At 49.1% G+C, this 24,514-nt stretch overlaps 1 protein-coding gene across 4 annotated transcripts in view; it reads right to left on the reverse strand.

Moving 5' to 3' along the window:
• Positions 1-24,514, reverse strand: part of ACAP2 (ArfGAP with coiled-coil, ankyrin repeat and PH domains 2) — a 1,585,345-nt gene that overhangs the window by 205,658 nt on the left and 1,355,173 nt on the right. For all 4 annotated transcript variants that reach the window (XM_069618585.1, XM_069618583.1, XM_069618582.1 and 1 more), the window contains one exon: positions 23,066-23,158. In XM_069618585.1, the coding sequence (XP_069474686.1) occupies positions 23,066-23,158 (93 nt within the window). The remainder of the gene's footprint in view (positions 1-23,065; positions 23,159-24,514) is intronic.

Genomic DNA, 24,514 nt, shown 5'->3' on the forward strand with positions numbered 1-24,514 from the left:
AGGAGATCTCTTTTTTATAAAATTAAACATGGGGAACAGGGTCATGACTACAGGGACATTGTATGCTCCCAACTGTGGACAGGAAGAGTTTATACACACAGTATTAAAGAAGCTAGAAAGGTTTGCGGAGGGGAAAATATTACTGACTGGTGATTTCAATTTGGCTTGGGTCCCTAGAAGAGATAGAAGCTCTTAGTGTGGTTAAGGGGGTGGGTACTTCGGACACGCTGATAGAATGTTTTTGGAATATGGCTCTGAAAGATCTCTGGAGGATTAAAAAAGGGAATGAGAGGATGCACATGTTTTTCGCAGGTGCACCATACATTTTCAAAAATTGATTATGCGTGCGATACTCCGGGATCGATAGGTGCACTGGTTGATCTAGAACTAGACCCAATTTCCCTGACTGACCATGCCCCCATGAAAGTCACCCTATGGGGCAGGAAACGGGGTAGGCGATTGTGGTCGTGGTCATCCCCACAGAGTTGGTACAAGATGTGGCTTGTCAAGAAACATTGAGAGAAACTGAATGAGTACTTTTAAACCAATATCTCAGAAGAACTGCCCTTGAATATTATGTGGGATGCGTTTAAAGCAGTAATTAGAGGCGAAATGATGCAACGTCAGGCGATACGGCTTAAACAAAGCAACATCTTGGAAGAAGAATGGGAAGATGCTTTAATTGAGGATCAAAGGGAAATTCCGGTGAGAAAAAGAAAAGACGGGTAAAAAAATGTAAAGAGATTAGGAGACAATTAGAATTATTTCATGCCAAACAGGTTGTGAAATCCCTACTTAACATAAAACAATGCTACTATGTTAAAGCTAATAAAGCTGATAAATTATTGGCAAGGCAATTGAAACAACAACACTTCAATCGCCATATTAACGGGATAAAACAGAGCGATGGGTCTATAGCCACATTAATGGAGAATATTGTGCAATCTTTTGTGTCATATTATAAAGAATTATATCCTTCAGCTTGTCTAGATTTGGATGCAATAAAGGGGTATCTAGAGGAATTACAGATGCTACAAGTAACGGTGGGCGATAAGGAGATGTTGGAGGGAGATATAAAAGGAAGAGGTGGAAAAAGTGATAAAGGCCCTCCCTTTAAATAAGGCACCTAGCACCAAAAAGAATTAGAAAAGAAAAACCCCCAGAGATCTGCGCTAAATTGGTTTGTCTTTCAATTTTTTAATCATCTCATTACAAGTGATGCCCTTCCTGATGACACGTGTTTCGGTAGATTTGCATTTATCAAATCAGGGCTTAGTCATCTATCATTGGTTGTTTGAAATGTTTGTGCGCTGAGAGTCATGGGTTAAATCCCTTCATAGCGTAACTGAATTCTAAGTTGCACACGTCGGCTCTTGATAAAAAGATTATTTTTGGGGGAAAAATGCATGAGGCAGCAGCATATGCAGACGATATGTTAATGACGTTGACGGAACCTGAAACTACGATTCCGATGTTGGTAACAGTATTGCCAGAACAGGAGAAATTGTTAGGTCTTAAAATTAATATGACAAAAGCTGAACTCATTGGGTTGGGTCTCTCAAGGGAGCAAACACTTAATATGCATACATTCTCCCTATTTCGTACATCTGGTAGCAAATTAACGTATTTGGAATTAACGTATTTCGGATTAAATGTTATGCATTCCCCCATGCACCCAGTCACTCCTGGCAGCTCCTCCAATTAATGCACACCTACCCTGATTCCTCCTGTGCCCATCCTGCAGCGGCATCTCGGTGTACGGCGCTGCGGTCCCCCTTTGACAGTGCGGTTTCCATGGAGGAGTGTGGTCAGCGGTACGCATCACAGCAGTCGGGTGATGCGGCCTCCCTCACGTGACTGAGTCTTGGTCCGGTCACGTGATCACACGACTACACGTTTAAAAGGAACTTAGCCCTGCAGTTCAGTGCTTATCAGCTGTTCTACACAGTTTGCTACACGCTACTTCATTTGCGTTTTATGGAACTTTGAAACCACGCTCACGTCTCTGGATTGCCCTTCTTTTTGTCCTCTTGGCTTTGAGAACTGGACTGTTTCTTACTGGATTCTACTTACCATTGCCGACCTCGGACGGCACTACGGATTGCTACTGTTTTTCCCTGGATTCTGATTTATCGTTGCCGACCACGGACTGTCACACGGATTGCTACTACTCTTCTCTGGATTCTGTTCCAGGCTGGAACTCCCTCCACGTTCTGCCTTTTTTTTCTATCTGGATATTGGCTGCTCACAGTCCCCCTTACTGCTGGACCACTAAATCTGCTCCTCCTTACATCTGCTTGCCGTCACAGACCTGCAGCTGCTGGATACGCCTTCCCTGTCATCTGGTATTGTGGTATCCCTTGGGGTTGAAAAGTCCTACACCTGGGATTGAGGTCCCTCCTCTTTCTAAGCTTTGCTCCGGCTGTCCCTTAGGTAGGTGCTAATTGTATCTTGCTCTGAAACCCTTGTTACAGGGTAATAGTGCCCGACACTGGTTTACTGTTATTCCTTTGCAGCTACCCGGGGTCCAATGTTCCTGTTCCAGCTAACTGTGGCCCCAATAACCGGTCAGCGAGTGTCTTTCCTCTCTCCCTTACTGGTGCTTGGGGACGGAGGTTTTCATAGTCTACGTGGATACGGATTCCAGACAGACTGATAAGCCTTCTACCTAGACTATGGAAGCCGCCGCTGGAGACCCGGTAACCGCTTTGGTTCAGGTTATTACGGTTCTGTGGGCAGACATGTCATCCGCTACAGCGGCCATACACCAACGACTGGATGCCATACAAAGTGAACGGCATGCTCTACCCGCAGACCCGGAATTTGGGGATTCTCAACCGCTACCCACTTCACCCAGCAGCTCCAACCAGCAAACTCCTGTCTATGTTCCCACCCCGTTTACCCTGGCAGCCCCTGAGAAGTATCAGGGTGACCCTAGGAAGTTTCGTAGTTTCATTAATCAATGTAAGTTTCACTTTCTTTGTCGCCCTTAATCGTTCCCAGATTCCACCACAAAGGCCGCTTCCATCCTTTCCCATCTGGGTGGCATTGCTGCCACATGGGCCAACCCGTTATTAGAAAACGATAGTCCCGTCCTCTACGAGTTTGATTTGTTAGTGGCCGAATTTGACTCATGTGTTCGACAACCGTCACAAGGCACAAGCCCGGGACCTAGAATTGCTGCACCTGGCCCAAGGGAAATCCTCTTTGGTTGATTATATTACTTGGTTCAACCAATTGTCTGTTAAAACGTCCTGGCCTGAAAGTAAGAAAGCATTAGTCTTTTACCGGGGATTGAACAACCCTATGGAAGACACCCTGGCCGTGGTACCCTCCTTACCCACCCAAAACCTTGAACTGGTTGATTTAGCGCTACAGGTGGATGCCCAGCGAGCCGAGCATAAATCCGAATCAGGACGGTCTCCTACTCCAGCACCTGTTAACGCCCCCAGTGAGCCCATGCAGATAGAGGGGATTCGGAGTCCAATCACAGCCACAGAAAGAGAGCGATGCAGGATCTCTAACGCCTGTTTTTGCTGTGGTTTGAATGGACACTATCAAGGAATGCCCAAGATGTCCACGCCCCAAGCCACAGGATTTTCCGAAGGCTCGTCCCTAGATCTGGGGGCACGGACAGGCCTACGGCAAACCCCTTCACCTCCTCCTTTTGGTCTCAGGAAACCCATCATGATCCATGCTCTCCTCCTGTCTCCAGATAACAGAAAACGCATTGTACAATTGGTTATTGATTCAGGGGCCACTGTTAACTATGTGGACATAGCATTAGCAGCATCCTTGAATCTGCCTTTGCAGAATAAGAAGCGACTGGAACCCGTGCAGGCAGTGGACGGTTCCACACTTGCATCAGAACCCATCATGCAACAGACAGCCCCGTTAACCATACTCATCCATGACACACATAGGGAAATGGTGTCTTTCGATCTTATTACTACCCCACAGTTCGGCATGATATTAGGCATTCCTTGATTACGTATCCATAACCCATCGATTGATTGGTCTTGTGGGCAGGTGTTCTTTGAGTCCTCCCATTGCCAGGAACACTGTCTCACGCAATCTGATATCTTGTCATATCCGTCCCAGACTCTGGGTGCCATGGCACAATTAACCCTAGACGAAGGCGAATGCCAGTCCATGGAATTTGACCCACCAGGTCATGTAGTGCGTGCCATTGCTTCTAGCATCCCACGGAATACCATGTCTTTGACAAGGGGTGCGCTGAGCATCTTCCGCCCCATTGTCCCTACGACTGCCCCATTGACCTGGTTCCTGGTGCTGCTGTCCCAATCAGTCGAATATACTCATTATCCCCTCAGAAGATCAGGCCCTGAAGGAATATATCCAACATGCCCTTCATATCTGACACATTAGGCCGTCGCGTTCACCTGCGGCCAGTCACATCTTTTTCGTGCCAAAGAAGGAGTGTGACCACCGTCCCTGTGTGGACTATAGACGGTTTAATCGAGATGATCTTAATACCCCATTCCGCTCATCAACCCTCTTCTGGACCAGTTGACTCATGCCACGGTTTTTTACTAAGCTCGATCTTCGGGGTGCCTACAATCTGGTTTGTGTTCGGAGGGGTGATGAATACACGGTGATGCCGTTCGGCCTATCAAATGCCCCTGCAAACTTTCAGAGGTTCATGGACGATGTGTTGCAGGACATCCTTGACGCTTTTGTCGTCGTCTACTTAAGACGACATATTGGTGCTCTCCCCATCTCTGCAGGAACACGTAACAAACATCCGGGAGGTCCTCGCTCGACTCAAAGCCCATGCGTTATATGCAAAGCCTGAAAAGTGTCTTTCATGCCACAGAAGTGGAATTTTTAGGATTTCGCATTACATCAGTTTGTTTATCCAAGCACGCCTCCAAAGTCAACGCAGTTCTTGACTGGCCTGTCCCCACTATTGTAAAGTCTCTTCAGTCCTTTCTTGGGTTTGCCAATTTTTACCGGCAGTTTATCCCGGGGTTCTATTCCATTGTCGCTCCTCTGACTGCACTCACTAGTCCACAGAAACCATTCCTATGGACCTCCATACAACAGGAGGCTTTTTCAGCTTTAGAGACTGCCTTCACCACGGCACCCATACTCCAACATCCTAATGAAGAACAGCACTTTATTGTAGAGGCTGACACCTCTTCCTACGCTCTATGCGCTGTTTTGTCTCAAACCCGTCCCGCCATTGGTCTCCTTCACCCAGTAGCTTTTCATTCCCGCAAGTTCACTCCTATGGAATCCCACTATACCGTCACAGAAAAGGAGCTGTTGGCTATTAGAGATGCGTTTCAAGTGTGGCGACACCACCTCTTGGGAGCCAAACATCAAGTCACTGTATATACGGATCACTGTAATCTCCAGGACCTAGCTACTTTCAGATGTGTCAATAGTCGGCAGGTACGCTGGCATTTGTTTTTTTCCACCTATGACTTCGTCATTCGCCAGTTCCCTAGTTTATCCATGGTAAAGCAGATGCCCTGTCACGCCTACCTGGGGGTGAATCTCGTCCGGTTTTTCCTCAAACACTGTTGGGTAGGCAACACGTTATCGGTTTATGTACCCCTCCAGAATGCTGCTCACTGCCATCAATGTTCTGATCTCCTCAGACCTTCCCCTCCCTGTCCCTCTCCCCACTCCTCTCTCCTGGAGTGATCATCTTCTCCTATCCTCCCACCTCACCCTCCCTACCCTGCAGGCCAAGCCACCTCCATCACTGCCACCCACGTTCTCGGTCATCGGACCCATGAAGCGCGTGTCAGTTGAGGCTTTCGCCGCCACCTTCTCACCCCCTCCTCTCCCTTTGGCTGACTCTCACCCCGACACAGCCCTCTCCACGCTCCACTCTTATATATATTCGATACTCTTGATATCCTTGCCCCTGTCATGAGAATCCGCCTGAAGCCCAAAGCCAAGTGTAACTCCTGGTATGACTCAGACCTAGTCACCCTAAAAGGCAAGTGCATGGTGGCCGAGAGGAAATGGCGTGCTCCATGTTCATCCTCTGACAAACTGACCTGCCGCCTGCTGCAAAGACAATACCGGCTCTCCGCACTCACCAAGAAGAGAGCTCATATCCAAGCCTGCATCTCTGCAGCATCTAACTCCTCGGCTCAACTCTTTAAAATATGCAAGGAACTGGCAAATCCTACCGCAGTCTCTACTTCTCCTATCCCCTCCCAGGCCCTCTGCACGGCACTGGCTTCTCACTTCATTTAAAAAACTCAGTACATCCTGTCCTCACTCTCCTCCTATAGCGCCCCCCCGCTATTCCCTGCTCTTCCTCTGGCCCTTCCGCAGCCACCCCCCTCCCTCCTTCTCTGCCTTTCCCCCTTTCTCTGTAGACAACGTTTCTAGACAAGTCCGATCTATGAAAGTCTTGTCGAAACGGGTTCACCCCTGTTCCTCCAAAACTATCAAGGACCACATCGACTCCCTGGCTCCTGCCCTGGCTGATTTCTGTAATCACTCATTCGCCACTGGAGTCTTCCCATCCCCCCTGAGGCACTCCCTTGTGCACACTCTTCTTAAGAAACCCTCTGTCGACCCCTCCTGCCCAGCTAACTATCGCCCAATCTCCATCACTCCCTTCCTGGGCAAGCTCCTGGAGAAACTGGCCATCTCCACACTGAATCTGTTGGTTGTCTTCATGACCATCAGTCTGGCTTCAGAGCTGCCAGAAGCACGGAAACTGCTCTCCTGACCATCCGTGAAGACCTGCTCTCCAACCTCGACTCTAACACCCTGTGCGTCCTCATCTTGCTTGATCCCTCCACTGCCTTCCTGCTCAACCGTCTCCGTGATAATCTGCACATCACTGGTCAGGCTCTGACATGGCTGACTTCTTTCCTCAGACCGACCCTCCCAGGTCCAACTTGGGTTCTTCCTCTCCAATATCCTTTTCTCTACCTGTGGTGTCCCCAGGGATCTAACCTCTCTCCCTGGCTGTTCAACCAATACCTGGCACTCCTTGCCCACTGCATCGCCGCTCCCTGCCCCAATTTTCAGTGCTATGCGGATGAAACCCAGCTCATTTTCAGGCTACCCTCGGCCTCCTCCTCTCCTTCCCTCATCTCGGACTGTCTTTCTGCTATCCAGGAGTGGTGTGCCGCCAATGACCTCTGCCTAAATGCCAGTAAGACTGAGATTCTACTCATCGGCACACCCACTCCCTCCCTCCCTGCAGCTCTCTGGCCTGCCTCTCTTGGCCCTCTTCCTGCTCCCTCCTGCAAGGCTAAAAACCTCAGGGTCATCTTTGCGCAGCACCGCTTGGCCGACCCTGGACTCCTCCCTGGAATCCCAGTCGACGCAGTAGAATCTCGTGAAGGTGTGCGTCGACCTCCACGTAGCAGCCTGGCAGATGTCCAGCAGGGGCACACCAGACAAGAACGCCGTGGTAGCAGCGATAGCTCTGGTCGAATGGGCTCTCGGACGGCCAGGCAATGGTCGGTTTGCCAACCGATGACAGTGCGTGATGCAGCCGGAGAGCCATCTGGAAATGGAAGCCTTCGAGAGAGCCTTCCCTTGGTTCACAGGTCCAAAGTTCACAAATAGCTGTGATGTCTTCCGAAAACTCTTCGTCCGGTCCAAGTAGAACTTCAGCGCTCTAGACACATCCAGCGAGTGCAAAGTCCTCTCGGCCGGTGACGAAGGCGACGGGAAGAAAACGGGTAACACCAAGGGCTCGTTAAGGTGGAAGTCTGACGGCACCTTGGGCATAAAAGAGTGGTGCGTCCTCAGCACCACCCTCGTGTCGTGAAAAGTCAAGTATGGAGGCTTGCAGGATAGGGCCTGGATCTCTCCCACTCGCCGTGCGGAGCTGATGGCCACAACAAATGCAGTCTTCCACGACAGGAACTTCAACGGTGCTGCATGCAGGGGCTCGAATGGCACCCCCATGAGCGTGGTCAGCACCACGTTGAGTTCCCACGCCGGGGCAGGGGCCTTCACCGGCGGGAACGATCGGAACAGTCCCTTAATAAATTCCTTCACCAGGCGATGGGACCACATGGACGCCCGTCCTGTGGTTCAGGTGTATCGGGAAATCGCAGCCAGATGTATCTTGATGGAGGCGTGAGCCAGTCCAGCCTTGGTCAGCGACAGTAGGTACGGCAGCACTTGAGGGGCCTTAATCCATAGAGGGTTAATCTTCTGTGCACGGCACCAGACAGACAGATAACCTCTTCCACTTACGTTCGCAGCACTTGAGAGTTGAGGACGCCCTGGCCTTTGCAAGGACCTCTCTGCAGTCAGCCGGGATATCGTACTCTCCAAACTCTAGTGCTGCAGGAGCCAGGCCTGCAAGTTCAGCGACTCCGCGTCGTGATGAAGTATGGCACCTCCTTCTCTGGAGAGAAGATCCACGTCTGTCGGCAGCTTGACTGGTGGGGACGCTGATAAGTCCAGAAGGTCCGGGAACCAGATCTGCCTCGGCCACGCCGGTGCGATGAGGATCATCCTGCACCGGGACCTCTTGAGCTGGTTGACGAGTCGGAGCAGCAACGGCAACGGAGGGAACGCATATAGGAACAGGCCGTCCCAGGGGAACGAGAAAGCATCGCCCATGCTCCTCGGCTGGGGAAACCTGCTGGCGAACCTCTGGCACTTGGAGTTCGTCGCTGTCGCGAACAGGTCGATCTGCGGTTTTCCCCATCGTCGGAAGAGTTGATCCACTTGATACTGACGTAGTTCCCACTCATGGCACAAGTGCAGCTCCCTGCTGAGTGAGTCGGCAATGGTTTTCTTTATCCTTGCCAGATGAAAGGGCACCAGAAACATCTCTTGGGCGACGGCCCAATGCCACAGATCCTGGGCTTCCTTGGAGAGGGCTGGGGATCTGGTTCCTATCTGCTTCCGAATGTAGAACATCGTGGTGGTGTTGTCGGTGAAGATTCTCACCACCTTGCCCTTGAGGGACGGGAGAAAGCACCCGAGGGCCCAGAACACTGCATGGAGCTCAAGGATGTTGATGTGGAGCGTCTTCTCTTCCGGGAGCCAAAGGCCTCTCACGTCAAGTTCTCCGGTGTGCGCTCCCCACCCTTCCAGGGAGGCATCTGTCGTCACCGTTATCTGGTGGGATGGGGCCTGAAAGTCTGTGCCCGCTGTCAGATGAGCGCGGGTGCCCCACCACCGGATTGCTCTTCGGAAGGTCTTGTTGACTGTGAGCCTGTCCTCGAGGCTGCCAGTCACTTGGATCCAGCGTGCATCGAGGAACTCTTGCAGAGGGCGCATCCGAAGCCTGCACAGGTGCACGAGATATATGCAGGAGGACATCATCCCGAGGAGGGACTTGTTGACCTCACCCTGACCACGTCCGTGGCCAGCAGACGCTGCACCTTGCCCAGGATGGCCTTCGTCCTTTCCTCCGACGGCGAGGCCAGACCCACCACTGTGTCGAGCTTGGCTCCCAGAAACAGTGCGACTTGCGACAGGACCAGGTGGGATTTGGGAAAGTTGATGGACAATCCCAGGTCCGTGAGCAGCTGGACGGTGTGGATCCCCTGCAGGAGCAGCCACGCCACCACCGGTGCAAGGAACTTGGTGGACACCCTGGGTGCCAACTTCAATCCGAACGGGAGGGCCTTGAACTGGTAGTGCCGTCCTTGGACCACGAACCTGAGGAACTTTCAGTGTCCTTTCAGAATGGGGATGTGGAAGTACACATCCTCCAAATCCAACGACGACAGGGAATCACCCTCCTCCAGCTGTCCCAGCACGTGCTGGAGGGTGACCATCCAACTTCTGTGCCTTGATGTACTTGTTCAATCGTCGCAGGTCCAGGATAGGGCGCCAGCCTCCTGTCTTCTTTTTCACGAGGAAGTATCTTGAGTATACTCCGGAGGCCCAGAGCCTCTTCGGGTCGAGCTCGATGGCACCTTTTTTGAGCATCACCCTTACCTCCAATCGCAGTTGAGGGACATGATTTTCCTTCCTGGCCACGAGTGGAATGCGGGGGCACTTTTTTAGAAATTCGAGGGCGTGCCCCTGGGCCAGGGCGTCCAGCACCCAACGGTCGGTAGAGATGGACTCCCACATGCTGACTAACTTCGCCAGCCAGCCTCCCACCGGGGTGCTTCGGTGGGGGCCCAACACCGCTGTCGGTTCAATCTTGCTTGGAGGATGCCATGCCGCCTTGGCCTACCTGGAGACGACAGTGGGGCCCACCCGACTTGCCTCGTCCTCTATAGGCCTCCTGCGACGAGGAGCGGGCCGCTTAGCGGTATGTAGTAGTTGAGCCACCGCTGAATCCCTTGGAGGCACCCTGCTTGCCTCCGGTGCTCCGAAAGGACGGCCTTCTTGCCGGAGAATGCCTAGGGCCTTAGCTGTCTCCGTGTCCGCCTTGATGGCTTGGAGGGACTCATCCACCGTTTTCCCCAAACAGATTGTTCCCGTCGAAAACCTTGGCTTGTACGTCCTGAGCCACACTCGTCGTCTAAGGCAAACGCCGTTGCCTAGGTGGTGGAAACCGGTGTCGGCAATGTCCGTTGCCACCGTAATGGCGTGGTCCAACGCCACTTCGTCTTCTTGCAAGATCTCCAGGGCCTCGGCCCTCTCGTCATCCGGTAGGAAGCCCAACAGGGGGGCGATCTTGTACCATAACTCCCTTTCGTAGCAGACCACAATCGCGAGGGCGTTGGCCGCCTTAATCGCTGTTGCCGCCTCCGACGAGAACTCGTCGTCCCATTGCGTCCAGCTTCTTTCCTTCGCCGTCCAGCGGGGCAGTTGACGTCGAGGCCGATGCCCCACCCCCCGCTTTCTTCTTGGCTGCCGCTGAGAAGACCGAGTCAGGGGTCGGTTGTGCCCTAAGGGACCCGGTACTTCTTCTCGTACCGATCCCTCTTGGCAGGCGTCGTAGACGGGTTCTTGAGAAGGGGGAGACCCTTGTCCCAGGTGTCATCCAGCAGAGGCACGGCAAGGACTGTCTTCCTCTTGGCCTCGCGCCGTTGGTTAAGGAAACCTTCCTTCCTTCTCTTTGGGGCAGAGCTGAAAAAGCTTGGATGCCCTGGCGATCATTGCATGGAAAGATCTGATCTCGTTGGGCGGGGGAGGGAGGCCCGGGCTGGCGATGGGAGCTCCGTCCCGTCGTCACCGCCGTCGTCGGTACCTGTCGTAGCCGTGTACGTTCCCCTGTCATCCCCAGGGACGGGGACGTGGGTAAAGCCTGAGCAGGCCGCGAGGGCTGAAAAGGTGGGGCTGGATGGATCCATCTTCTCTTGATTGGTGGGCTTCCCGCCGGGCCTGGGTCCGGCTCTGGCTCCTCCATCGAGCCTGGTTCCGGATCCTCCGTCGGTGGTAAGGGCAATCGCGTCCTTATCTCCAAACATAAGGATAGTATTGCCAAGAAAATGGCCACCGAGTTATCCTGCGGCTCCAGAAGTGACGGGAGCGACGGGTGACTAGGACCCTCGCCGGTGCCGCCGTTACTCTAGTCATCACCTTCGTCGGGATCCCTCCCGTGGCGGCGGGCCACTTCGACGCCCTCTAAGACTACCAGCTCCTCCTCGGATGTGCCACCGCCACCCCCCCTCTTTTCCCGCCGGTGTCTTCACAGGGGTCTTTTCGATGGGTCTGAAAGAGGCTTCCCTCCGCGGAGGCAGGGAGACTCTGGGCCCTGAGGTCGCCTCCACAGGCTGCGCCAGGGCCGCCGCAACTTCCTCGATAGAGGCCTTGGCCGGGTGAATCAAGGCATCCACCGCCTTGGGCGTGCTTGAGGCCTTCACCTTGGGGGGAGGGTCACTGCCTCGCTCCCCCTCGGCTGAATCCTTTGAGATCGACCAGGGCCTCTCCAGAAGCTTACCCGGGTTCTCGGATTTCCTCTTCCCCGAACCACAGCGTTGGCTCGTGGTTGATGGTGCCGGGGAAGGCGCGGCCTGCCTGGCAGCCGAAGAGCCCGACCGTTCGGCGCTCCCGGTGCCCGCTGACTTGTGGTGCTTTGGCTTCTGTTGGGCCCCCGTCGCCGGGGCGCCCTCACAGGACTTAGAAGACCGCTCGGAATTCTTCTCCTCACCTGACGGGCTCTTTCCTTCCAGCCAGTTGGAGAGACGAAGGCGTCGGTCCCCGATGGTCCGTTCCGACATGTTCCTGCAAAATGCACAGTCCTTCTCCACATGCGTTTTGTCCTCATGAAGGCAGTAGAGACATTTCGAGTGCTCATCCTCCTTGAACACATTCTGCAGCTGGCATCCAGGGCAAACCCTGAACAGCTTTCCGGGTCGAGCTTCCTTTCTCCTGGGCCATGTTCGGGTAGGCCGCAGAAACTTCTGGAATCCTCCAAGAAGCGTAACTCGACGAAATCTTCACCCTAGAGGGGTGTAGAAAAATCCGACACGGATCCCCGTTAATCGGATGTAGAGACGGTGGAGCTTGAGGCTCTATTTGACCGAAAAATGAGAAATTCTCTTTGAAAAAGCACCAAAACTCAGCAAAAGCTCGAGAGCTAAACACGAGGACTCCCATCACTTGAGCGTGCGGTAAAAATCTGAAGATGGCTGCCAGAGGCGGGGCTTAGGGAGAGGGCAGTCATTGGCTGGGGGCAGTATGACCCAGAAACCAGTGATTGGTTACTACTGAGAAAGAGATCAGAAATAAAACTGATACTGATTTTTCTTTACCAAGGATTCCCGGCCTGACGACGGGGAATATTCATGAGCATGTGAATCCATGCCAGACCCCACGCTGGAGAAGTCACACTACCAGCTGCACCTCCTCAGAGGTATTCTTCCTTGCCTCTCCTTCCCGCAGAAGCTCACCGTCTCCAGAGCCCTGGACTATTGTAACAGCCTCTATCTAAATCTGCCTGCCACTACTCTCCGCCCTCTGCAACTTATCCAGAACAGGACTGCAAGACTTGTCCTTGGCCCCATGGCCACGGATCGTATCTCTTCAGGACCGAAATCTCTTCACTGGCCCCCAATGGCTGCGAGCATTATGTTCAAAACCATCTGCATTGTCCACAAGGTCTTCTGGGGCCTGGTGCCGCAATACCTTCAAGTCTATCTTCCTAAATATCATCCTTCGAGCTCTTCGCTCGTCCGCCTCCTACTCCCTCTGCCTGACAGACAACTTCCTCCAACAAGGACACATTTCTCTCCCTCCAAGCAACGAGTTGGTGGTAGATCTCTCTCTTTGGCAGGGGCCTCCCTCTGGAACAGCCTTCCTGCCTCCCTGAAACTTTCCTGGCTGAAACTGCACTGGTTATCTGGCCACCCTTTCTGATCTAGGGCACAGGCCCAGCCAGGTGCACGCCTGCACTGCCTCCCTGGCAACCCCTGCACCTGGGGACTGTTTTCTGTATCCCTACAGTCCCCCTACCAGCACTTACGTCTGCACTTTTCCTTGCACTTGCCACCAGCTGACCCTCTTATTTATCTTATTTATTCTACTTTCCCATGTACTGCACTTCCCTCTCCCTGCCCCCCCTCGCACTTTTCCCTTTCCCCCTTCCCATGCACTTGCACGATCTGAATGACACCTGGCCTAGTAAGATCGTCGTCTGTCTTCCCTTTGTTCCCCCTTCCCTTGCCTCGTCGCGCCTTGAAACACTTGTGTATATGCCATATCATATCATCAAAACAGTGAGTTTCTTATAACCTTGAACTGATACAAGACTGGAACATGGTGCTCCACAATGGTTTGCCGTTCATGCAGGATAGGCTTTACCTACCTACCTACCCAGGACACACGCATCCGTGCTTGGAATGGTCACATGATGCCCCGATTAATGGACACCCCAGTCAAAAACGCACCATAGCATTGCTTCAACGTTTGTGTTGGTGGCCTACCATGCGCAAGGATGTGTGTGATTATGTCAATAGTTGTGCCATTTGTGCCCAATGTAAGAACCGCAGAGGAAAACCCCTGGGTCTACTCCAACCATTGCCTCTCCCACTCCGTCCGTGGCATACGGTTTCCATGGACTTCGTAACGGACTTACCCAGGACACAGGGGTACGACTCTATATGGGTCGTGGTGGATTCATTTACAAAGATAGCACGTTTTATTCCTTGTACCGGTGTGCCCTCTGCTCTGCTCCCACTTTGGCTGATCTGTTTTTTCGTTCAATTTTTTTGTCTTTTTGGCCTCCCCACTGTTCTGGTTTCTGATAGGGGTTCTCAATTTACTTCACGATTCTGGTGAGCCCTCACTAAACTCACAGGCATCGATGCAAAATTCTCGTCCTCTTATCACCCTGAATCCGATGGTCAGACAGAACGTGTCAATCAGACACTCGAGCAATATCTACGCTATTTGTCCCTTCAGTTGCAGCACCCATGGCATCAAGTACTGCACATTGCTGAATTTGCATACAATAACGCTCCTCACTCTTCAACTGGGTTTTCCCCTTTTTTCATTTTGTACTGTCAGCATCCCCGCACCCTGGCATTCTCCAATCTCCCTGCCTCCGACACACCTGCCGCCGATGCTTGTCTCAGGGATCTGTCCGCCATCCTGGGCCAAGCCCTGACCCACCTACGTGAAGCGCAATCCCTTATGTGTCGGGCCGCTGACAAGCATCATGCTCCGGCCCCTTCGTATCATGTTGGTGACAAAGTATGGTTGTCCACTAGGCATCTGCACATCCCTTGGTGTAGGAAGATGCTCCCTCGTTTTGTGGGTCACTAGAGTTATCAATCCTGTCGCTTATCGCCTGTCTGTGCCTACTGCCTGGCGTATCCACCCAGTGTTCCATACCTCCCTTCTAAAACCTTTTCTGCCCACCACTCGGGCAGTGTTGCCTCCCTCACCTGTCTTGTCGGGTTCTCCGGACGAGTACGAGGTCTGTGACATCCTTGGTTCCCATCTCATTACGGGGCGCTTGCACTATCTGGTGGACTGGTTGGGGTATGGCCCTGAGGAGAGGTCATGGGAACCCGCTACCAATGTCCAAGCCCCGCTCTTGGTTTCTCGCTTTCACAGAGATAATCCATCCAGCCCACAGGGTCATGGGCCCTTGCGGGGGGTTGTGTCATGCATTCCCCCATACACCCAGTCACTCCTGGCAGCTCCTCTGATTCATGCACACCTACCCAGATTCCTCATGTGCCCATCCAGCAGTGGCATCTCAGTGTACGGCGCCGCAGTCCCCCTTTGACAGGAGGGTTGCCGACACGTCATTACCAAAGTACATGGCACCTATGGCCGCATTGGAGGTTGCGGTTTCCATGGAGAAGGAGTGTGATCAGCGGTACGCATCACAGCAGTCAGGTGACGCAGCCTCGCTCACGTGACTGAGTCTTGTTCCGGTCATGTGATCACACGACTACACGTTTAAAAGAAGGAAGTGAGCCCTGCAGTTCAGTGCTTATCAGCTGTTCTACACAGTTTGCTATGCGCTACTTCGTTTGTGTCTTATGGAACTTTGAAACCACGCTCACATCCCTGGATTGCCCTTGTTTTTGTCCTCTTGGCTTTGACAACCTGAACGTTTCTTACTGAATTCTACTTACCATTGCCGACCTTGGACTGCTCTACGGATTGCTACTACTCATCTCTGGATTCTGTTGCAGGCTGGAACTCCCTCCACGCTCTGCCTTTTGTTTCTATCTGGATATTGGCAGTTCACAGTCCCCTTACTGCTGGACCACTAAATCTGCTCCTCCTCACATCTGCTTGCCATCGCTGACCTGCAGCTGTTGGATATGCCTTCCCTGTCATCAGGTATTGCGGTGTCCCTTGGGGGTGAGCAGTCTTACACCTGGGATTGAGGTCCCTCCTCTTTCTAAGCTTTGCTCCGGCTGTCCCTTAGGTCGGTGCTCATTGCATCTTGCTGTGAAACCCTTGTTACAGGGTAATAGTGCCTGACACTAGTTTACTGTTATTCCTTTGCAGCTACCCGGGGTCCAATGTTCCTGTCCCAGCTACCTGTGGCCCCAATAAGCGGTCAGTGAGTGTCTTTCCTCTCTCCCTGACTGGTGCTTGGGGATGGAGGTTTTCATAGTCTACGTGGATACGGATTCCTGACATTAAAGCTGACTAATAAGGTTATTTACTTATATAAGGCAAATTACCTGGATTCTCAACAGAAAATGAAGAAGGACTTCAATAGATGGACCCCCCTGGGAGTGTCCAGATTGGGGCGTATTAATATGGTTAAGATTGGTGACTTTGCCAAGATTGCTTCATCGGTTTCAAGCCATTACCACCCAAGTCCCTCTGGGGTTCTTCAAAACAGTTAATACAATATCATCTAAATTTATTTGGCAAACAAAACATCAGTCAGTCTCTTTAGAGGTGTTTATAGCCCCCAAGGGTAGAGGAGGATTAGGCCTTCCAAACATGAGTAAATACTATGAAGCGGCTCAGTTGCGGGTAATCCGAGAATGGTTCGCTAACAGTAGGGGGATAATTTGGGTACGTATGGACAGAGCGGTGGTAGGGGTGTCATTGGTGGGGCTTTTGTGGTTACCAGGAAAGGATAGACCGTTAAGCTCTCGAAGAAGTGTGGTATTGTTAGGGAGAATTCTCTGTTTAGGCTGAATTTCCTAACCTAGTGAGTCCCCCAGCAGCTTTGCTGGATTTTTGGGGTTTATTTTTTTTTTCTCCTGCCAAGAGTGAGACTCTTTTACCCTCACTCTTGGGCATGATTTGAGTGTATTTCTTTGAATCTAGATGTGTTTAATGGGCTATGGGGTCTTTTACTCCATAGGGCTTCATGTGTTTTTGTGATGTGCGTTACACAGCACCCTCAGTGCAGTGACACAGGGGTGTCATAGTGACCCCCCCAGTACAGACTCCATACCCTGGGACTGACTACTGTCTCCCAGGGCATGTAAAGTCACCATTGACTTTACTAGTCTTAAATTCTAAACAGAACCAGTACAAACCATCATATTGTGGACGTACTGGCTGGGGCAATTCAATTGCTCCGGGGTCTGTTAGTCGAGGGGGCACGTCTCAGTCCCCCCTGATCGAGTTTTGGCTGGTGGCAGTGGATACTACTTTTTATATTCAACCGCAAATATTTTCCTATGGGATTTCCCATTGTTTTAGGCTACTATCTTGGTTTAATTATTTACGGTAGCCTCGAACATACCGCTGGTTTATTTAATTAATATTAATTCTCCGGTTGGTATTTTTTGCCAAAACTTGATTCTAAAATGGCGGTTGAGTTCTCTTCTGTGACTCCAACCCAAGTCGAGCCCTTTGTTCCACTTTTTGGCTGGCTTCTCCACAGAAGCCCTCCAAAGTGGTGCCACTCTGTCTGAGGTACTTAGGATGGGTGGAGGGAAATTTAGGCACCCTGGACTGAGTTGCCTAGGCAACTCAAGTCGCACTCCATCCTGATTGGCCCAAGTGGTGAGTCGGCCGGCTCACCACTTAGCATGTTTGAGTGACAGCTAGGCTGAGTGAATGGGGGTTTGCTGCATAAAAGCAGGGCTTTGGGGACTGGAACTTCAGAAGTCGCCACAGGACCTAAGAATCCGACGAGGGAGAAGCTGAGCCGACCTGCCACGACACCACCACCGGTGGAACCCTGCTGGACTGCCTCACCACTTTTCCCAACGACAGAGGAGATCTCCCGCCGGAGAGTCTTCTTCCTTTGACTGGTGGGGATAACCAGTTTCACCATCTTTTTGCTTTCCCGACGTACCTCGTGGCCGCCTTGCCCGTGCCAAGCACCCCGGCAACCAGGATACCACGTTTTACCACGACCGCGAAACAAAGGTACCACCTTTAACCGGAAAACTCTGCGGCTGGTTTCTTCCCTGGTAGTGCAACGACCTTCATCTTTCCTCCAAGTCGAGATCTTCTCTTACCCTGGACGACGACGCAACTTGCACCCACTACCAGGAACAAGTGCCACCGCTGGAGGATCCTTCCCACTTAAGGTACCGTGTCCCGCCTGGCTTCCCTTGCTACCGACTGTACGGGGTAGATTTAGCCCCCGGCTTTCGAACCTGGGTTAGTCTGGGACACCCTGGCTAAACTTTCTTAAAGCCTCTCAACTCTTTTTGAACCCTCTGCAAGACTTTCTAAGCCTAGTGTAACTGTGTGATCTTGGGCGCATTTGTGCTCTGCTCTCTCTAAGAGTGGGCCCAGCCTTTGGACTTTGGCTCACCAGTGACTTTTTGCTCTCTGCCTTGCTAACAGTGTTCCTGAATCTTAGAGTGGTGTACCTTTTCATATTCTGTCTTTTTCCCTCCCTTTCTCACAAACTTATTAGAGTGCAATCTAGTTAAGCGCTCACCTCTGTATGAAAATAAGTGGTGTTTTACTGTGATTTATCTGATAGGGAAAAAGGGGTGCATATATTACAATAGTAACTGTGTTTAGAATATTTTACAATAAGAGTGCTGGAGTGTTTCAACTGTGTGTTTTTAAATAAATATATACTTTGATACCAAAGCTCTGGTCAGTGTTTGCTTGTATTATTGTATCTGAGTGCCTATTGTGTATACTTTACATACTGCCTAACTCTTCTTGAGGGAAGTCTGACTGCTCAGCCACAGCTACCAGGTAAATCTGGGTGGTACAGACTGCTACCAAGTGGGTTTACTGCCAACACCTGTAGTCTTAAGTCTTTTGCAGTGGTCCCTAAGGGAACTGCACAGGTTTCTGCCTAACAGGTATTGAGGACAATGTGTGACATATGGGATCGACATTTAAAGAAGGCACACCCCATCGACATATCCATCTCCATTTACACCTCTATTTGAGAATCCTCAGTTCTCTCCAGGATTGTCAAAAGGGGCTTTTAGCAAATGCAAAAAACAGGGTTGCTTTAAATTAGCAGATATAACGAGTGAAGGGGATATAGCAACGTTGAAATTATGTAAAAGTTGGTTAGGTTTAAAAGAGACAGATTTGAATACAGTCAAATGAGACATTGGCTGATGCAACCTAATAGGCAAGCTGTAAATAGACTTAACACATTTTGAGATGTATATAACTACCCACGCGGGAGATAGACAACTGGTGATGCAATTCGATCAGATACTACTAGCTTGTAATCACCCAACTACTTGACCCTATCAAACGGCATGGGAGAGAACGTTAGGGGACGGTATCTCACAGGAGCAATGGGAAAAACTGTGGAGCCACATTCTGAAACTGACTCGCTCATTAGAATTCAGAGAAATGTGGTATAAAATAATGATGCAGTGGCATTATAGACCTCAAAGGTTGCATTGAATGTATAATATGTCATCTGAATGTTGGAGGGGCTGTAAGGCGGAGGGAGACTGGAAACACATTTGGTGGGAATGCACAAGGATTGAGAGTTTTTGGGACGATGTTAAAATACAAATGAAGACTATGTATCCGGGAATAGACTCTCTGTCAGTGGGTGAGACTATATGTGGGGTGCTTGCGCCCGAGCTAGGACAAATTCTGAAACCAACGAAGAAAATATGAATGTGTATGTTGATAGCTGCATGGTTAGTATTTGCAACAAATTTGAAACTTATGGACCCCCGACAATGATCTGGTTGCACAAATTGTGGGAAAAATTGACGATGGAATGGTTAACATACAGGATTCAGGGGGAGCTCAGTATGTTTAGGAGTGATTGGGGAGTGATGCTGGAATATTTGAAAAGCGAGTTTATGCTGAAATAGTGCCCACAAAACTCGCCTATTGGACATTATGTGAACCTTTCAGCTGAACTATTGAACTATGGACTCAGATTGGTGCTTACGAGATGGAAAGATTAAAGAAACTGATCTTGGGGGAGGGCAGTTGGGTGGAGGGGAAGGAGTGGGGGGTTATTTTCCTGTTTGTAATTAACAATGGAAATGCTAATAAATATAAATTTGAAAAAAGAAAAGGGTGTTTGAAGGATCATTTTCTAAAGTTAAAGTTAAGCACGTCATCTGATGTCAAATGGAGACACATGCTCGTCTATCTCAGGTAGAACATTTTAGAAAGAATGTTTTCTTTATTTATATATGTTTAAAATGCGTTGACAGCCCACAGGCATCGGAGCGCAACAAAGACACATTAGGCATAACAAAGAGACAGGACAGAAAATCTTTTCCCTGCAAGGAGACAGGGATGCTCCCTAAAAATGATAGCGCATTAGTGATAATCAGATTTTCTTAAAATGATTAACTGCTTAGGACATTGTCACCAAAGTCCTCTGCAAGCCCTATATATTTGTGGAGGATGTGGATGGCCCATCCAAACTGAACAACTGCCGGCACATACGGCTAAGTGGATAAAGCAAAACATGTCATGCCTTTAAATGCTGGCCAGTTAATAGCATCTTACATTCTAAGACAGTTCAGGTTGTCAATTTACAATCGTGATGTGTATAGAATTACAAGATTGGGTTTCATTTCAATTTAAGGTTATGAGGCACATATACACAAAGTCTGGTAAGGTATCCTTCGGTTATCATAACATCCACAACATTTTGTGAAACCTGCAACAGCAATTAACTGCAGATCGGATAATAGAGAGAAACTTTGATACAGTAGATTGCAGATCAGACAAAAGAGAAAATGTATCAGTTAAGCAAAATTACTCATCAAATCCAAGAGGTTTTAAAATCACTAACATGCCATAAACAAATAATGACAGGAAGGACACAACACCAAGGCATAGCTCCGAAAAAATACACCTTCAGCATACATGTGTAAATGCTTATGAAAAAGTTGAGAGTCTGGATTTCAAAGAAATTTGGTTTGCATCATATACAATGTGTCATTTGAGCAGAATAAAGCACCAACTGGTTGAACATCCCTCACTTACTAGGAACCATCCTGACATATTTCCACATTACATGGTCCTTGCCAGATCCACAGAAAAAAGTGTTTCTCCAAATGGATTCATCCAAGCTCAATTGCCTGCTTTAGGTAACCAGGGACAGTATATGAGCTCTTTTACCAGAGGTAAGACCTATGCCTGCACAATCCAATCCATTAGGCTATCGTAGGGGGCATGAGGTTCCACAGTATGCCTCCCCTCACACGTATCATGGGCACATACAATGCGGCTACATACGTCCACTCTTGAAAGATATGTAAAAAAAGATGGTGTCCAATTTCCCCTAGCAGTAGGTAGGCTGGTAATCTTCATGAAGGTTACAGGATTGGAATGAACACCCTTATTTTCAGATGTGTCTCCAGAATATCAGACCGGAAAACTAAATGTGCAATGCCAAGTACCATGGTAGGGATAGCTTCACAAGAAAAACAGACACACCAACAAGAGATTTTAAGATGGCTGTTTCGGTAACAAGCTGCCTGTAGTTGCCTTCTGTAAGGGTCAGCCAGATTTCCTAAGGTTAATCACAACCAAGGAATTCTTACCATACAATACTCACTTAGTATTACAGGCCACAGCTTGCCATACAATAAGTCAGAGGATGGCTAAACCCACAAGGTCCACTGCAGAATCGCAGGTGACATTTTCAAATGCAATGTCAAGAATGGGGAATCAAACTGCTTGAAATTGCGACTGTCCTATGGGAATGTTAATGTCACTAGTAGCATGCAATGATATTCATGGGCTTACGAGTGCAAACTTGGTGAGTGACAGAGATATACACAACATAAAGTGGCATTGTATTGCAAAACCTCTGCCCTTTTGGTGGCCCCCTGCTGCTGCAAGGTCCTGTAGGAGAGGTGGATGAGGAGGTATTTAAATGACAGGAAAATGAAAGAAGTGAAACCTAGAGGGCTGATGACAGTAGTACATCGGCATAAAATTTTTCTGTTGCTGGTGTGCTGGTATGTTTCGAGGTCAGTTGCCGTGAAGGCATTGGAGGTATGGGCATCCAGCAGGATCCCCAGGGGAATCTATCCTGCTTAGTTTGCTACTGACAAGATCTGCCCTAAAAGTAAGAATCGGTTATGTGTTGCTTGAGGACTGCGACAAGAAGGTGGGAGAGGTTTGGCTGGTGTTAATGTGTGAAACAGGAGTAGGGAAGCAGCAGGTGTTCACATGCAGTGTATGAGTAGCTAGGTGATGGGTGTGTACAGTAAGGTGAAAAGTAGCATGGTGAGTAGGTCAGTGAGGTGCATAAATAATCAAGGAGCCACCTTCGACAATGCATAAAAGGCGTAACAAAGCATTACTAGGCATAGACATGTAGCATTCTAGTCTTGGCACATGAAAGGCTGAGCTGTCTTTATGGAATGTAAATGAGAGAGGTCTGTGCTGACATTCTGTTGGTGACAGTTGGAGGTGTATACAGTGAGTTCTGAAAACTTTAGTTCGAATCCAGCACAGATCATTTTTACTTTTAGTAAAGAGTTCACAGTAAAATAAAAGCATGTGATTAAACTACTTCGGTGGCTTTGGAGATCCCAGGGTCTATATCAAACAGTGATGCTATTTTTGTAATGAAAATGCATCCAGAATGTGCTGGTTCAGGTAGGACATTTTCGATTTTAAATGAAGAGCTTTGTGCACACTCCAGGTAAACAAGTTTGACTGAGATCATAATTATGCCTCCAAATACTCTTTTTTTCACAACTAGCTTGAGGCAAAGTTTGCAAACAGCACTGTTACTGGACTTTTAATACAAATATCTTAACCATCTGTAAGCCAGGAAAAATATTGATAGATACATATCCATTTTGGGAGGGTGGCACAGAATTAGCTCAGTAAGTCATTAATATTTCCAGTTCCAAAATCTTCCATGATTGCCTTGCATTTATGTAAGGGACGGACTGCATTGAGTTAAGCAGCAGAAAAGAAAGAATTTAGATGACATTGATCTGAACACTTTGCAGGACTGGGGTGGCTGGATCTCACCAAATCCATCCCTCAATTTGTTTTTGCTCAATTTATTTATGCTGTATTTCTACAGTAGAACTTCAAATATTTCAAGACCAAACTATGGGTACAGGAGCAATGATTAAGCCCGTTTGATCCTCTACATTACCAATGCATGAGTTAACAGTCCCTAAACAAGTCAATGCATATAGTTATTTAATAAAGTAATGCAGACTATAATCGAAAAACAACATGTATCAGTGGAACACAAGATAAGCAGAAAATATGTAAGAAATGAAACCCAAAATCTCTAACAACTTTAAATGAATTTGTTTTATTTATATTATATTTTCAAATAAATAAACTGCAATAAACCCAGACTGACCTGCTTCATGCAAACTGTTTGAAGACAATGCAGATCCGAGATGTTCTCGACTGCCATCTGAACTGAACTGGATTCCGCTGTCGTTGCTTTTCACTGTTTAAAACAAAAACAAATGTCTGTCCCCTTAATCCTATTTATCCGGTTGTTATAGCTGAGAAAGACAGCAATACACACCCCTCTTTCTTGATTCAATGGTGCATGGTTTTGACAGTAGCCAAAATGAGCGCTCAAAAAAATCACACATGTCTCCTAGGGTTGCAAGTTATAACTAAATAAAATGAAACAAAATGTAGCAAGATCATGGAAAAAGTAAAGATAAGGAAACAGTAGAACCTTAATGAAAAATAAGACTAGCTTTGAGAAAAGGAGTTGCAAGAGAAAAGTTGTCAATACCAGACAGTGGATCCAAAAGCAAACTACCAACAAGCTATGAAAGTAGTACTTACTACTACGGAGTTTTGAAGAGGTATCAAAGTAGGAGAAGAGTGAATCTAGTTCATCGGGGTAGAACAGAGACTCCCGCCTTGCCTCGTCGCTATTTACAGCAACCGCTGGGGACATGCAGTTAGCAAAGCAGTAAAGCAGGCAGTACAGAAAAAAGGGCAGTAGAAATTGTTACTTTGAAAATAAATAGGAAGAAAAAGGGGAGGAAAGAAGGAGGTTAGTAAACTACTGGTGGAAGACAAAAATAAGTTGCATTGGTCAGAAATTCAGGTTTAAACAGGAGAAAGTATGATACTTTATAGTACAAATAAGAGGAAGTGCCATCAAACAATCAATCCTAAGTGTATAATCAAATCCTAAATCCTGCAGTCACCTAAATAACCTAGCAAGTGTTGCCTGTGTGTCCTAAACTTGAAGCTCAAAGCTCTTCCTTCATCTCTAACTACTCCCTCCTTCCCTCTTCCCAATCCGGCTTCCGCCCTCTACACTCCACTGAAACTGCCCTCATCTCTGTTCTTAACTCTCTCCTTTCTGCACGCTTCTCTAAACACTCCTCCATTCTTATTCTCCTTGACCTCTCCGCTGCTTTTGATACTGTTGACCATCCTCTTCTCCTCAATTCCCCCTCCTCATTTGGCCTCAAGGACACTGTCCTTAACTGGCTTTCCTCTTATCTCTCTAAAAGCACCTTTTCTGTCTCCTGGGGTGGCTCCTCCTCTCCCACATATCCTCTCAACCACAGAGTCCCCCAAGGTTATGTCCTTGGCCCTTTTCTTTTCTCACTCTATACTTACTTCATAGCTCCTATCATCTCCTCTTTTGGTATCTCGCACCATTTCTATGCTGATGATCCCCAGCTTTTCCTCTCCTTCTCTCCCGAGATTTACGATAAACTCTCTTCTTGCCTTTTTGCTATTAAATCCTGGATGTCATCTCACTTCCTTACTCTTAATGCTGATAAAACTTAACTCCTTTTCTTCATTGCCAACACTCTTCCTCCTTCCC

The sequence above is a fragment of the Ambystoma mexicanum genome, chromosome 10 (genome assembly GCF_040938575.1).
Source record: "Ambystoma mexicanum isolate Mex_15411 chromosome 10, UKY_AmexF1_1, whole genome shotgun sequence".
In the NCBI taxonomy this organism is placed as follows: domain Eukaryota; kingdom Metazoa; phylum Chordata; class Amphibia; order Caudata; family Ambystomatidae; genus Ambystoma; species Ambystoma mexicanum.